The 15,866-nt window shown below is 35.3% G+C and overlaps 2 protein-coding genes across 6 annotated transcripts; both read right to left on the reverse strand.

The window, feature by feature from the left end:
• Positions 1-1,839: 1,839 nt before the first annotated feature.
• On the reverse strand, positions 1,840-5,377 carry LOC108484219 (uncharacterized). Of its 4 annotated transcripts, none has more exons than XM_053030176.1 (10): positions 5,276-5,377; positions 4,805-4,932; positions 4,223-4,364; positions 4,039-4,125; positions 3,430-3,557; positions 3,107-3,203; positions 2,965-3,042; positions 2,646-2,871; positions 2,281-2,504; positions 1,840-2,178 (listed from the first exon to the last, which is right to left on the reverse strand). In XM_053030176.1, the coding sequence occupies exons 3-10, from the start codon at positions 4,322-4,324 to the stop codon at positions 2,155-2,157; spliced, it is 966 nt and encodes a 321-aa protein (XP_052886136.1). In that variant the 5' UTR covers positions 4,325-4,364; positions 4,805-4,932; positions 5,276-5,377; the 3' UTR covers positions 1,840-2,154. The 4 variants fall into 4 exon arrangements, with proteins under 4 accessions (XP_052886136.1, XP_052886135.1, XP_017643417.1 ...); XM_053030175.1 differs by having other exon boundaries at positions 4,805-4,953; positions 5,276-5,349; XM_017787928.2 differs by lacking the exon at positions 5,276-5,377 and adding an exon at positions 5,029-5,136 and having other exon boundaries at positions 4,805-4,953.
• A 1,286-nt stretch (positions 5,378-6,663) lies between these two features.
• Positions 6,664-15,117, reverse strand: LOC108486254 (transcriptional corepressor LEUNIG-like). 2 transcript variants are annotated; one of them, XM_017790212.2, is made up of 19 exons: positions 14,862-15,117; positions 14,529-14,632; positions 13,972-14,069; positions 13,705-13,814; positions 12,521-13,009; positions 12,359-12,447; positions 11,970-12,048; positions 11,799-11,874; positions 11,584-11,633; positions 11,120-11,416; positions 10,774-10,977; positions 10,032-10,277; positions 9,806-9,923; positions 9,129-9,238; positions 8,855-9,004; positions 7,907-8,062; positions 7,673-7,801; positions 7,196-7,402; positions 6,664-7,015 (listed from the first exon to the last, which is right to left on the reverse strand). In XM_017790212.2, the coding sequence occupies exons 2-19, from the start codon at positions 14,558-14,560 to the stop codon at positions 6,860-6,862; spliced, it is 2,796 nt and encodes a 931-aa protein (XP_017645701.1). In that variant the 5' UTR covers positions 14,561-14,632; positions 14,862-15,117; the 3' UTR covers positions 6,664-6,859. The 2 variants fall into 2 exon arrangements, with proteins under 2 accessions (XP_017645701.1, XP_017645698.2); XM_017790209.2 differs by having other exon boundaries at positions 9,806-9,950.
• Between the last annotated feature and the right edge of the window lie 749 nt (positions 15,118-15,866).

Here is a 15,866-nt window from a genome sequence, read left to right on the forward strand (position 1 = left end):
GTAGCTTTTTCCTGTTGCTCACATACAATAACACCATTTTGTTCCAATCTAAGGTATCGTGATAGATAATCAAACTCGCGGGAGGAAAACATATTTGCCTGAAGTGATACCAACATAAATATGACTATCTCAACAAGTGTAGATTCGACAGTAGTTCGAAACCCATAATTATACTCACAAAATCGAACTTCAAAGGCTATTTATAACTTATCCTATATCAAGAGATGCAAGTGCATGCATAATAATCAAGAGAAATCGTACAAACATGTCAATATCCCGAAAATTAATAATAGTATGGACCCGAATGATTTCATTAGTCATTTACCTGATAACATCCTTTACCAAATCATTTTGCTGCTCCCTATTCAATCCGATGTCCAAAATTAGTGTCTTTTTAGTTTAGAGACAACGGTGCTTTTTGGGGCAACTGTTGGTTCTTTTTGGAAGATGTCATGGTTGATATCAGACAAGGTCCTCTAACGCATTGGACATGGGACTTTGAGGCCGAGACTCCCTTTCCCTTCTCGTTATCGTTATGGTCTCTATAAAAGAAATCATTGTGGCCTTCTCAAGTGGGCGACATGAATGTTATTTGAGCGAATTAAAATAACTTTGGTGGATTGATTGTTCAATGGAAAGAGAACCAATCAATGCCTTACTTTGCTTCCTGAAGTTCTGTCCGAGTTTAGAAAGACTTTATGTTACACTTAATCCAAAATGCTACAACCTGCCCAACACTGTAAACAACTTCAACACTTGGTGTCAGACACTGTATTTTCTTAACAGCTAAACCAAGATCGAAGGCAATTTCTTCTAAGTAGCAATTACTACCCCATTAGCAGCTTTGATTCTAAGAGATATTTGACCCGATTCGATTGCCGACAAGGGTGCTCGATTTGAACTAGCTTTCCTGAATGACAGGATGCAACACTAATAAGGCCAGAACGATTGGTACGACAGGTGAACTCAGTTTTTTAAACACTATTATCATAAACATCAGTTGCTGTCAAAATTTTGAGAAAGGAATATCACTGCTATCAAAGCCGGGAGTCCAACTTCAACGCATCTAACCAATTGGGGGAAACCATGTGAATAGAGACAAAGTGCATTGAAAATCACAAAAGGAAACTCGTATAAAAAATAATGTTGGATTTTAGGAGCTAGCCAAACACCTACAAATATAACTATCGCAGAAAGCACATGCAAAGCAATATATATATATATACACACAAAAAGCTATCAGCTTAAAAAATCAAGGTTTTTATTTATTGAATAAATAAAAAACTCAAAATTAGGGTAAAAAGTAAATTAGTCCTGTTAAAAATTCTTTCAATTTTTACTGTTAAAAATTAGTCCCAATACACTAGTATAAGGTACATATGGCATACCATATGTAATTGTCAGGTTATTCCGTTATTTACGCCAGTACATATGGCACACTATATGTAATTGTCAGATTATTCAGTAATTTACACCAATTTTTAATAGTAGAAATTGATGAAATTTTTAACAAAAAAGACTAGTTTATTCATTGATATAATGTACAAACATTAATTTATCCATTTTTAAGTAAAAGGGATAAAATTCAATTTTACTGAGACTTGATCCTAAGTAAATCCACTCAGCTCTTTCTTTTGTCAGTTTCACTTATTTCATTGCCAAAAGAGCTACTGCGTGTAATTAAAATTTTTATTTAAGAGAACAGAGAATATGATGAAAATGTATGGTTTTGTAGACAACCCTTTGTTCTTTGATAATTACAAAGCTGCATATAGTAAAACCTTTGTTCTTTGATAATTACAGAGTTGCATATAGCAAAACAAGCATAAAATGTTAGTGTTACGACATTAATATGACGAGATTTTTTCTTTTTAAAGTTTTTACAAAGAATCTTTGGAAGTTAAATACAAGTACTTCAACAAAAGAGTTTAAACAGCATAGATAAACACTGCTTGGAATCAAATTCGAGTCCAACAACATCAATCTTATTAATACTCACTCGCAAGTAGCAAAAGAACAAGGTCACATCAAGGCTCAAATGCAAAGCAATGATATGAAAATTGTTGAGGAGGTCCACTCTTTCGAGAGAAGAATTCGAAGCGTCATCTACTGGGCAGCTCATCAGTCCCCCAACAACCAAAGGCCAGTGCAGAATCAATTTGGTTGAAGGATAACATGCTGCAAAAGTAAAATTTCTGCTAAAGTTAAACCATGGTATCCTCGGATGCACTCAATATTTACAGGATGTTCATTCCCACTATCAGAAACAAAGTTGTTTACCTTAATCTGGGTCCTATTATATGTGTATGTGATGTGAACAAGTCCATTGCTAGCCTCAATAACAGCCGGATAAGAGAATTCCATTTCCAAATTCTCTTCTAGTGTTAAAACTTCATTCCATGAATCACCATCATCTGTGGACACTGCAACTTTAAGCACACCTCTTGAGATTGTATTATAAGCAAGCAAGATGCGACCGTCGCTCAGCTTAACCCCGTCGATACCTAACAAACGCATATCATCATGGTATAAGCCGGTAGGGAAATTGAAGCTAATAAGCAAGATCATTTACAAAATATGCAGTTCTAGCTTACTAAATTTAAGAGCTGCAATGGCATTGCTTGGCATAACTAAAACACACCAACCTGAGTTTGGGTTGGGAAGTTGAGTAGGTTTTGCATAATCCCAGTTATGACCACCATCGTAGGATTCTGACATACAAACTCTACCGATGCCCTCGAAAGATCGCATTAGAACACGCAGTGTTCCTTTCGAAGTAATGTAAGGAACCGGTTGAATCACACTGAGAGACCTATTTTTAACATATATAGGGCCATACTTCTTCCAGGATATACCAGAGTCTGTTGTAACCTGCCAATGTTATAATCATCAAATATGGCAAACTGCATTTCCAAAACATCATCAGCGTCTTAACAGTTAATGTAGTTGAGTCAGTATCACAACCTCAACCCATGACCCCCAAGAATTCCAACTCTCTACGGACGATCCGCAGAGCAAAACCCCATTTTCAAGCAAGATAGGCTGCAGACAGTAAGTGGCGCGTCAATATACGAAAATGTAATAACAAATTATAGTCACATCACACCTTATTCTTAGAAGGTCCTAGTATGCCAGGAGGGAGTTGCTCTCTCTTTGTCCAAGTAACACCTTTATCATATGATCGCTTCATGCATCCACTCCACCTGGATTTATTTACAGAAAAAATGTAAGATAACATAAGACGAACATATATTCGTTGTGATGAAATTCACATATCATGATAACATGTAGAAGGAACAAATACTTCAGGATGCTAGGTCATATTTCTTTTGGGAGAAGAAGAGAGCATATATGGCTTGAACCTAAGATCTCTATCCAGAATTTACTTTGAAAACTTCATTTGAAAACCATAAAGAGCTAGGAATTTACTTTTGAACCTCTTGGCCTACTTTATAGAATAACAACAACTCCTCGGATGGAAGTTTAAATAGCACAGGATTCCACATTGGAACATTAGGTTGTTCGTCGATAACAAGGGGTGGATACCAGCAGCCATCCTGCCAAATCAATTTTAATTCATGCATTCAGGGCGTACAACCTGGTTGAAAACTGAAATCCTAAGAGTATCATATAAAAAATACAAGACAAGTGAACAAATCCATGCACACGTCATAAAAGGTGGAAGCAAACAAAAGATGAGAAGAGTTTACAAAGAGAAAAATAGGTGAATTTGGTCTTTTCTGTTCTATTTTCAGCCTTACATGATAGATACATAAGAATGCAAGCAAAGAAACAAAAGAAAGACGAACACGGAGAAGTGATGCAAGGATGACAAGAAGTCCTTCTTTTCACTTGTATGTACACACACACATATATATATGAAGCACAAAATATGCAAACCAGATATGCAATCAAGTACTGATGGCAGGTTATATCGACTGAACATTCATATTGCCCGTCTCTATCTGCCTATAAAACCACAAAAGAAAGTTTAGTGAAGCAATCGTAGTCATGTCCGGCGAGTGAGTGAGACATTACTTTGTATTTCTGCAACCAAATTTTCACATCAGGTGCTCCTTCATAGCTTCCTCCAAAATAAGCAGCCAAAAAATGGTCTTTATCTACCTGCATGTATTAAATGTCAAATTCTATTAAAAACTATAAACCTACACACTAACACTCAGATAACAGAAATATGTAATGTCAATAGTAGATGTATGACCTCAACAATAGTAGAGGCGTGACAACTTTTGAAGGGAGCAGAAGTAGTGGAAAAGGTGAATTCCTCTCTAAGTGGTCCCTGAATGGAACAAGCCTTCTTCATATCTAAATTCTCAGGACTTCAAATATTCCAGCTACTTTTTCTGCACAGTTTTTCCAGCACGTTTAGGCCTTCCCAAGTCTTACCAAACTATACATACATGCATATATATAAAAGCACTTTGAAGCACCAGAAAGAATAGAACATCAGCAGGCATCAAATTAAGAGAATTCAACCATATCTATGTGGCATTTGAATTATTTTTAAGAAATCAAGGGATGCAGATCCAGAAAATTGGGTGAAACAAACTGGAAACTGGAAAGTAAAAAGAAGAGAAGAAACCCAACATAATGTTTCCTTCTCCTGATTTGACAATTTTCCATATAGAAGACAATATTTGGTTTCATAGAATGGGATCTCAAAACAAAATTGATGCGTTGCTGTAAAAGTAAAACCACAAAAATAAACACACTGATATCCCATGAAGAAAAGAACGAGAAGAGAAGCCGGTTACAATAGATATATTAGTAAAGAGAAAAGTACCTAGTTACAATCGTCGGGAACTCCAGCGGCCCGCACCAGCGCGGCAGAGGGAGACAAAGAAAAAAGGCGACTTTTTTTTTGGTTTACTACGCGACACAGACACAGGTTGTAGTTGACTGTAGCTTAACCTGTTTTAGTGAATGGTAAAGCTAAAATCCAACTTCAGAGTTAAGACTTGATGATGAAATGAAAGAGTAGAAGAAAGAATTACGAACACCATTTACCAAACTCATTGCCTCTAGCCTTGCATCAGTGTTTTCTGCTGCTACAACAATCTTCTCTATCATATCTATCAACCCTTTTTTATTCTTATATTTGTTACAGTTATTTATATATATATATATATATATATATATTATTAAGGTACTTTTTTTCCTTTATATTTACAAAAAAAACTAAAGAAATATTTGTATGCATTGAGGAAACAATCAAGTTTTGAGAATTTAAAAATTACATTTTATCAAGTGGTACCTTTTGTTAGTGCAAATCTGTCACTGCAGTAAATGTTGTTGCTATAATTCAAACAATACCTTACCTAACACTCTCAGACTCTCTGTACCATATATGCGTTGGGGGTTTTGACCTAGTATATAATCTTCTTGGATATTTCATTTTTCTTTAAAGGAAACTAGATAATTTATATTTTACTCATATTTTTCATATGATTAATATTTTTATTATCCAGCTCTTGAATTTAATATTATAACAACACTCGTACATAAATTTTAAATTGGTCCAATATTTTAGCATATTGATCTAAAATACTTAATATATTAATTTATATTTAATATTTTGTTTTACTTTTACATAAAATTGTTAAAAAAATTAATCTACATTAAATAAACACATCTATTATCTATATAAGTTGTCATGTTAAGAATATATTTAGTTAGTCCAAATTAAATATAAATTGTCATTTATTTGAGAGTTGGTAAGAAAGATTAAAAATTCAGATAATACGATTTAAATCTGCGAGAATAAAACTACAACAATTCCTAAAATGGTTGCCTTCAAATTAGTAGTTGTCTTAAGACTTAATAATGAACTCTCAACTCTAAGTAAGGTCTTGCAAATATCAGTGTTTCACTGATATGGATAAACATTTCTGTTGTTCTTTAATTTTTGTTCATAGTTCGTTATTTCATTGTTTGTTGCATATAATCAACACAACCACCTTGTAGTTAGATGTTTTTAATTAGTATAAGAGTTTACCACCAAAATGTAATTGATGTGATGTCGTGACTGATTAATGATCATAGTATCCATAAAAGAAACTTTGTTGGATGGTTTCTCCAAGTTTTAGTAAATTCTTGTAAATTTTCTTCCATATTGAAAATTTATTTGAATTGTTTTTTTCTTGAATATATTATAATTACTATCATTTAAGCAATTATAATCTTGGAAAGTTGACTTTTGATTTTAGACCATAAAAAGGAAATCAACTACCCTCTCCAGAAGTCTCAATTTTTGAAAGCTTGAAGAAATTGATCATAAATCCAAACACCTTCCCAAAGCCTAGATTTCAACACCTCAATTTATTGCTATAAATATCACAATAAAATTCCATTTTTGATAAATAAATAAATTCGCCTTGCCAAATAAAACACTTTTCTAACCAATTTTTCCAACTATCCCTACCACAATGCTCATGGGTTGGCTTGAGTACTTTCAGGTTGAAAATAAAATAATGCTTCGGAGAGAACCTTCTCTAACAGTTTCTGCATTGCAAAGTTGACCTACTTATTTCCACCCATGACCTTAAATCTTCAAGTTTAATGATGTGATTAAACCTATCCCAGCCACAGGGAGGAAGATCTAAACCCATAAAACATAAAAGGAGAAACAAAAGTCAAAAGAAGTTAATCAAGAATGTCCAAGTTAAACATACAAGGTTACAACATATCATGCAATGCATACAACAGACAAGGTTAGCTACCAGGGTTAAACCACAACAAAATCAACACATTGAACAACACCCACAACAGCCACAAACCAGTGATTGTTGCTGATTACAAAGCAAACAAAAACTAATGTGTATTTTCATCAGCTACTACTTTAACAATTGTATGACTTCCACAATTTAATAAACTTGTCATGACTCGCGGAAGAAACCAGGCCAGTCACCGGTGACACTGCCAATGCAGCTATCAGTCCTTCATGAGCCGACAATGTCTTTGTCTTACCCTCCGTCAAATTCCATAGCTCCAAAGACTGCAGCATATCATCAAAAACTACTTGTTAAGTAACTATTTGCAGCATATTCTCATGTGATTATTCATGCACGTATGGTTCATGGTATGTTTTCACTTAAACAGGCTTTCGACAAGAAATCATAATAAAAACTGGCATCGTAAATGTGGGCCGAACAAGACAAACAAGGAAGTTACTTGCCTGGTAACAGCCAATGACCAGCAATGAAGGACTCGTAGGATGGAAAACACAAGAGTGAAACTTGTTGCCATTACAACTCAATTCATGAACACATTCCCCTTCACTCCCTGATCCAAAGCTCCAAACTCTAACAGAGTCCTCACTGACAGATGCTAGAAGCTCACCTGACAAGTCCCAGCATACGGAATGGATCAGCTTTGTATGTCCCTGTTTCAAATAAAAAAACAAGGGTAAGGCAGTCGTGCAGTGGCAGAGTATAAAATGCAGAAAAAAAAATGTTTTCTAGCGGTTTCAACTGACATAGCATGCAGTACATTTACATCCAACTGACATGACATATGTGCACATATATTTATCCACAACTGACGCAAACTGATAATAACTTCCGCTTTTAGTTCTTTCTGTTACGAGATAATGCCTTGGAATTTCTTTATTACATATATGTATGTTTTTTGTAATCCATGTTAACTAATTCACCTGTAATGAGTATCGACAAGTTTGAGTTTCAGCATCCAATATTGATACAACATTCTCCGCAGCTAAAGCAAGATACTTCCCAAAGCGAGGTTGAAATCTTAACTGGGCCGTACCAGGAGCAGTACCACCCTGATCGACACAAGGGAAACAATCTTAATAGCTGCACATCATCCTCAAAGAGAGATCTGAATTCAATTTAGTTGCACTGCAAGAAAACCCGATGCAAGATCATACCTTGAAAACTCTTGCACAACTCCCGTGGTTGATACTCCAGTATCTAATTTCACCATCACCATCACAAGAGCAAATAAGGTCATCCTTAGTTGGGTGGAAGTCAAGTGACATAACATTACCAGAATGTCCCGAGAAGGTACGAAGCGAATAACCAGGCTGCAGAAGAAGTTAACAAAAGTAAATGTTAAAATAATGGAACATACATAAGCTAAAGAGATTCTAATAAAAAGAATGGAATAATGTCTAATAGCATTTTGATCAATTTCTCGACCAAACATGGTAAGCCAGTACAGGCACATGATTTACTTCATTTAATTAATAAAATACCATCTTTTACCATCTAATAGTATAGTCATTTTCATGCATTCTAAGCACAAAATATTTCCACTGTTGCAAAAGAAGAAAATTTAATGACATCAGGATCTAAGGTCGATTCAAACTAGAATTCAAATAAAAGCATTCAATCCTTCAGGTTTTACATTCAGGAGGAAGGAGCAGCAACAATAAAAATATTAAATATTAACTACTTTCCAGTTTCCCGTGAATAGTTAATACAATAGTTGCCAATTACAGAAACCTACTTGGTATTTATAAAGTATATAATATATGTGTTCACTGCATTTTGGAACTTGTCCTTAAATCGTAACAAAGGTGAATTTTCTTTCATTCTAGACATTTCTGATTGTTTTATTAGTAAGAATTAAACCACTCTGAGAAACTCACGTCTAGACATGCATTAAACTAGATGGCATCTTTAATTTATTTCAGTGCAAATAGATGGCTACCCAGAAGAAAGAAACTTAGAATGGCAATAGCATGAACATGTACAGAATGTTTTAGATAACACTTCATTGGGTTCAAACAAGTAAGCATCATGCAAGAGTAGAAGAAGACATGATTAGCCCAAAAGTCAACAATTTTGAGTAAAGACGAAAAATGTCTACTAACACTGTCAGCATCCCAAACTCTGACAGTTTTGTCAAATGAAGATGTTGCGAAGCGTGACATGCTTGGACTGAAACGAACATCAGTAATTAAACATGAATGCTCTTCAAGTGTAGACTTTGGCTTCAAAGTGTCTGTATACCATAATACAGCCTGTGTTGGCGAAGAAAAAAAGGCACAAAGGATTTCACTTCTTAGCATGATTTAAAAAGGAAAACCAATTAAAAACTTGAGATTTGAGAAGTAGCAATGTTCCATCTCTCCTCAGGGTGCTCACCTTTTTATCATGGCCACCACTAGCAAGCAACTTTCCATCGGATGAGAAATGACAACAGGTAACTTTGTTATTGCTCGCTCGAACAGAATTTAATTCCATAAATGTGACACCTGAAGAAAAATTCAAATTTGGCATACTGTAAAATAGCAACATTTCAAACATAAAGCACGGAACTAATCTACAAATGTTCAGATGAAAGGTATCCCTCAAGATTGCAAATAAGGATAGATACAAGTGCCAATACAATAGCTCAATTTCTTTTGGTCAGATTCAATTAGCTTTTTAGTATATAAACCACTATAGCAAACAGCCATCTGATTTGTTAGTAGAGTGTTGAATTCTTGGTTCCAGTAATCAAAAATCCAATCTCTTGTAACCTCAAATGCCAAAAAATACCAATGCGGCAAGATCATGAATTAGTAGCAATAACCAGAAATTAGAAGATCAATTCGGTAAGAAAAACACTAAAAAGTACAAAATTCAATGAGATACACAATGTCTAGGCTTAAATGTGCGTGGTGAATTCCAAAAAGGATGTATCAATTGCCATAATAATTTCACAAACAAATTAATACTGGACAAAAATGGTCAAGAGAATGGAACTACAATGTTCAAGAAAAGTGGCTATATAAGATTTCCATTTAACAAGTCATAACCATAGAAGTTATTTTACAGACCTTTAGTGACATCCACACATCGGCCAACAGCATCTCTGGGATCTGTATCATCATGGGATAAAAAAGATTCAACATTATCATCAAGCGATCCATCCTCCACAAATCGATCCATATCAGCCTGCAATTCAAGATCTTTATCATCCCACTGCCAAAATGGAATTCCATGAGAACACATGCAAGAAGTTCTTAATCCTTCCACAACATGCAAAAATAATAATGTACTCACCAACTGGTTTGATGGTGAAGTAAGCGTGCCAGCACCATCAGCACCAAACATCATCAGAGGCTTGGAAGAACTGCCACTATGAGGCAGGGCAGGCATTGAAATCACATCTCCAGGGGTGTGTGTTGACGGTGTGGAAGGTGCTGAACTTGGGGAAGGACCAGCTGTGTTTGCTGTCCCCGAACTATTGGCAGGGCCTGAAGAAGACACTGGCTGTTTTCTCTTTCTTCCATTCTGGTTTTTTGAAACCTTAAAATTAATTAGGGAAATCAAGTTAGGAGCCTGCTCAGATATTTACTTAAGCCCAGGTAGCCAAGAGAACTTATAAATGCGACCCAAACTCACTCAAACGGGAAAAGAAAAAAGCTTACAATCCTACACTAGAGGTTATTCTTGAAATGTTTCTTAGAGATAAGTATTATAAAAAATAAAAATAAAAGGACAGTAACAGCATGGGATTTTGAAGCTAATCTATCATCTTAGGGACGAGCAACACAGAAAGAAAGCATTCTTGATTCAATCCAAATCTTTCTAATGAAATTGTACCATTATTCCAAGAGCAGGGGATGGAGGAGAAGAATTAATGGGAAATTCAAAAAAAAAATGAGTTGGCCTATCAGCTAGAAATTTCTTCAGCGGGACAAATCTCTACCATGCCCATACTGACCCAAGAACCACAAGGAACGCTCCAGAAGAGTGACACATGGAAGCAAGATGAATTAGAAATAACCAGAAAAGGGCAAACCTGATCATTCCCTCGAAATGAGTTTGACATGCTACCATCCACAGTGACACTTCCACCTCCACCAACTTTATCTTGTTGAAGTAGACTTGGATTAGAAGTCTGTGGTTGCTGATTCAAGAGTGCATGCTGTGAGCTACTGTTCTGTTGCTGTTGCTGTTGTTGTTGCAGTTGCTGCTGTTGCTGTTGCAACTGAGCCAATTTTAACTGCAAGGTGGATTAAATATCTAAAAAAATAGATGACCATAAAACTTATGTGATAGCAAAATACCTAGCAAACAAAGGTAAAACTGAAATTTCCTTTCAAGAGAAAGGGTAGGAAAAACAAACTTCGTACAGACAGTAATACCTTCACCAGTACATCAGCATCTCCCCGATGCATAAGCGGACTGCCTGCCTGCAATGGTGATACATTTGGAACAACATCACCAGCAGAATTTGAAAGGCCCATGGTCCGATTATTATTCAACAGCATTCTCAGTCTTCTATTTTCATCACTGCCAGCTGGTGATGTCAGAGTCTGCTGAGCAAGCATGAGTTGCTGCTGGTGCTGTGGTGTCAACATCTGAAGTTGGTGAAAGGGCTGAGGAGCCTGTATAAAAGGTTTTTGCTGTTGTAGTATCCCAGATCGCAGTTGGTCTAATCCCTAAAAAACGGATAAAATGATAACCATTCAAAAGAGATACATGAAAAGTAAAAGTTACAATTCATAAATACAGGTGATAAGTAAAAACAATTTATTTCCACCAAATAGAACTGTGATACTAAGAGTTATTACCACTCTAGGGTAAAGCGAATCTTAATAAAACTTACTGTTAAAGGCCATCCTTTCAAAGTCAAATTATTACCACCTTGATTTGAGCCTGAAACAAAAATGAAATCACATAATTTATGTTCCTAATTCCTATGTAAACTGAGCCCAGCATATCACAAGAACAAGCAAACAGTAGTTGAGTTGATACCATCATTTTTGCACTATTTTTGAATTAAAGAATTGAACAGAACCTAAGAAAGTGAAACAAACCTACCTGGAATTCCTATTAAAGATCCATCTGGGCCAGTAGCCCTGGGATTCAATACTGGATTTATCTCACTCTTTATGTCCTGCTTCCAGATAAATTTCAGAACATGACAAAGAGAAGCATCAAATGAAAGAGATCAATATAAGAGATCAAATGAAAGAGATCAAACAAACCTACCGGTGTTGTTCCTGGCAATTGCTGACTCCGAGCTTGAACTTGAGGAGACATACCACCGGCAGTCCCATGCAGCACTTGCCTGGAATTTGCATGATGCCAAATTAGTTTATTGCTGTAAACAACTAAGTATTGGATGCTTCAACAAACCCTAAATGTCCTACTGGCTATTTCAGATAAAAGAACGTGAAACAACTCCAAAGTATTTTGTTAGAGCAAACCAACCATAAGATTGAAGGGAATTGCCCTAAAAACTATATCGAACACCTTCTGAAGCATTTTTGCAAATTGTCTTAGTCAATGTCCATGAGACTTTGTTCACATTGCTCTTTACAAAATCATCTGCAGCCAAAGGCTCTTCTGAGTAATAAAAGAAATGTAGAATAACTCACCCTGAAGGTTGGCTGGTTGCTGCAGCAGGCTTCAGTATTGAGGCATGATTTGGATCCAAAAGCTGGCCAACATTCTCACCATACCTTTGCTGTAGGGAGTTCCTTAATGGTTATGACTAAAAGAAGAACATGTTTCTAAGAAATCAAAGGTGATCCACCTACCTTCATGGCCGCATCATCCAAAGAATCCCTTTGAAGTGGCAACTTTAGTCTTTCCTCGTACATCTTTGTTGCCATGGCATTAGCAGTTCCAGCAGGCTGACGCATGAGAGAGTCATTCCCAACAAGTCCATTTGTACTGCCATTTAGGAGATGAGACCCATCCCTTCGTTGTTGGGGCTGTTGCGGCTGCTGGGGAGACTGCTGCTGCGGCTGCTGTTGTTGCTGTTGCTGTTGTTGTTGTTGTTGCTGCTGCTGCTGTTGCTGTTGTTGCTGCTGCTGCTGTTGCTGTTGTTGCTGCTGCTGCTGCTGCTGCTGCTGTTGCTGCTGTTGTTGTTGTTGCTGCTGCTGTTGTTGCTGAGCATGCCTCTGCAGTAAAAGTTGTTGCATCTGCAGTTGTTGCTGATGCTGTTGCTGTGGATGCTGATGCTGATGTTGAGGCTGTTGAGGTTGCTGCTGTTGCTGCTGCTCTCGTGCTTTAATCAACTGCGTCTGCAATACCACAATGCACCATAAGCATCATCATATTTTAAGGACAAATCATTGGGAATGCTCAAGGATTCGATACACTACGTGTATAAATAATTAAACTTTTTAGCAAAATTCACCAACAACACTTGCCCAGCCATCAGGCACTTCGTTAACAACAAGCTATGGCATCCCTTGGGGAAGATAGATCATAAATAAGGCTGCTTTCAAACCAGCTTTTTCCAAAAGCCTAAAGCACCTACTAATCTACCATCCAGCTTTTGGGCTTGGTTTCAAGAGCCCATTTGGAAGTGCTTTTGATGGTAAAAGCTGATTGTTTAGCATTGCTTTTGCTGTCAAAATGTGCTTTTGGACAGCCAAAAGCAATGCTAAACAGGGCCCTAAATCAAAATTCGGAGCAGGTTACCAGTTAATGATTCGATGTAACTATTCTCACTTAAAAGTTCAACAAAAGTAAAGAGCTGACTTACTCAGAGACAAGAAGCCCTACCATATGTTCTAAACATAAAAATGGTTAGAATAGAAATGGACACCATAACAAAAGTGCAGATACCAGATGGAAATTGTTATCAAACCCAACTTCATATATGCCCCCTCTCCCCCAACAAAAAAAAATGCAAAAATAAAATGTTGATGCTAGGTCATCAAAATAAATTGACAGTTTAAAATTGAGAAAGTGAAATAAAATCAAACCAGACCTCAATATAAGATGCAGCAACCTCTGAGTGTTTCTCATTAGTCCTGGCAATGAAGATGTCCCAGAAAACAGACCACCATTCAAAGAGAAAACCTCCAGGTGCATCAATAGCTGGATATCCAAGTTCAGAAATCAACATCATAATCAGTGAAAACAATAAATTTCTTAAGCAAATTTGTTGCTTTGGGTGAAAACAGGGAGAACCTCGAAAGTAAGAACAAGTCTTTTCCGGGTTTTACATAATCCCCGAACCCACATAGTTACTTACCTACAGGATCTGATGATACTTTTCCTTCAGCTTGAAATGCCTGAGCTGAAGCCTTTAAATCCCTCTTCACTAAATAATCATGAATATACACATCTAACCTGTTATTGACAAAAATAAATGACCATAATCACTCATGACAAAAGCAAATAATATTTTACAACACTGTGAGCAAATAAAATTTTTGGAATTGAACAAAATAACACTCAGGGATTTCTGATGCAACAGTATTAAAAACAGAGTACTTAAATAGAACATAAAAAAGAAAAAAGAAAAAACTAAACCAAATATATTTATTCAAGAAAATAAAGAACAAAAATTATGAAAAAGAGCATAACGGTAACTACAAGTGCCAGAAAAGAAGCAAACCCTAGGAAATACCAGCTTCAAAGAGCTAAACTTGAAATCCAAAAGACTCCATGAAGAACAAGCAAAATAACACAGAAATAACTAGAACCCCAAATCAAGCCAAAAAAAGTAAAAGAAATAAAAAGATTGTTGAAAAATGAAAAACCCAAAAAGTAAAACTTTAATAAGAAAAGGGGAAAGAAAGGACTTACATTTTATCAGCTTCCCAGTTGGTTTGAGACATCTCGAAACACTTGAGAACAGTTCCAGATTCCTAGGTACTTGTCTGAAACAGCTTCTCTTCAAGTTTTAATGGCTACCCATGAAAAATAAAAATAAATATCAACCCCAAAATAAAATTATTACAGTAGTACAAAGAAAGAGAAGAATCTATGCTGAGGAATTATACAAGGAAAGAGGCAGAACCTGTCTAGTTTTAGCAATATGAAAAATCATATATATTTATTTTATAGATTTTTAAGGGAAAAAAAGGGAAAATAAAAAAAAAAGAAATTAAGAAAGGGAATGAATTGATAGAGATATACCTGCAATCCATAAAACGTTTATTAGTTTTTTTCAGAGCTTTTCATTCTTTTTCTTTTTCCTCTTTCTTTTAAGTGAATTTATTTTCCTTTTTTCTCTGCTGTAGCTTTTGGTTCGATTTGGCTTGCTGTTGCAGATATCATAATGGCTTTGTTAGTTGAATTTACCCAAAAAGCCCTTTCAATTTATTTAATTCCCCAAAAACAGACTGATTTCATGATGGCAACTTTAAGTTCGAATGACCATTGTAACCTCAATGTTTGCTTCAGACTATACCATGTTTTTATATAGAAAGGTGTGAGTTAGGTGAGGTTAACCGTAATTTCAGAAGAAAATAAAATTCTTACTCCTTTTCCCTTTGCGGGACTTGTATTCTTTACTATTTACGATTAAGCCCCAAATTTGTTGCTTTTTTATGATCTCAACCCTTTTATTTTATTTCCATTTTCAGCTGTACCCTTGTTTTAGCCCAAATCTATATTTGCTGGGTGGCCTAATCTTGATTAACAAATGCTTAATATTGATTCGTTCTTCTTTTATCTTCCTTTTATATTCCAATTTTAAGATTCTGTTTGTTCCCTAAAAGAATAGTTTTTGAAATATAAATTTATTTTTGAAAATTGATTGTTTTTTAAGTAATTTTATATAAAATATATTTTTGTTTATTTGCTTTTTCAAATTTTTGCATTCATCTTACAATGAAACTGTCTTGTAATATAATAAATTTTATTTTTATTGTTTGACTAATAGAGATCATAATTTTTAATACCATGGTAATTACAAAACTAAATAATTATAAATCCTAAAAATATATTTATTATCGAAAATAAAAATTTATTTGACAATACGATTACTAATAAAATTAACAAGAAAAATAAACATCCTAAATAATTTTATTTAGTTATTACACCATTTTGTATTTTTGAGTTATTCACTTTCTAAATTAAACATATATTTTCTCCAAAAAATACTAAACATATATTTAATATTATCATTCATCATTGACC

This window comes from Gossypium arboreum, chromosome 6 (assembly GCF_025698485.1).
Source record: "Gossypium arboreum isolate Shixiya-1 chromosome 6, ASM2569848v2, whole genome shotgun sequence".
NCBI lineage: Eukaryota > Viridiplantae > Streptophyta > Magnoliopsida > Malvales > Malvaceae > Gossypium > Gossypium arboreum.

What these genes read in the sequence shown, in the direction of transcription:
- LOC108486254 (XM_017790209.2), bottom strand. Translation starts at nt 14,560, where the DNA reads ATGTCTCAAACCAACTGGGAAGCTGATAAAAT. An exon ending in TTGCTGCATCTTATATTGAG is followed by an intron (nt 13,010 to 13,704) that starts GTCTGGTTTGAT and finishes GTGGTATTGCAG; the next exon opens with ACGCAGTTGATTAAAGCACG. An exon ending in GAGTTTGGGATGCTGACAGT is followed by an intron (nt 8,063 to 8,854) that starts GTTAGTAGACAT and finishes CTTCTTCTGCAG; the next exon opens with CCTGGTTATTCGCTTCGTAC.
- LOC108484219 (XM_053030176.1), bottom strand. Translation starts at nt 4,324, where the DNA reads ATGAAGAAGGCTTGTTCCATTCAGGGACCACTTAGAGAGGAATTCACC. An exon ending in TTTGGTTGCAGAAATACAAA is followed by an intron (nt 3,558 to 4,038) that starts GTAATGTCTCAC and finishes TTGATTTGGCAG; the next exon opens with GATGGCTGCTGGTATCCACC. An exon ending in ATAATAGGACCCAGATTAAG is followed by an intron (nt 2,179 to 2,280) that starts GTAAACAACTTT and finishes TTACTTTTGCAG; the next exon opens with CATGTTATCCTTCAACCAAA.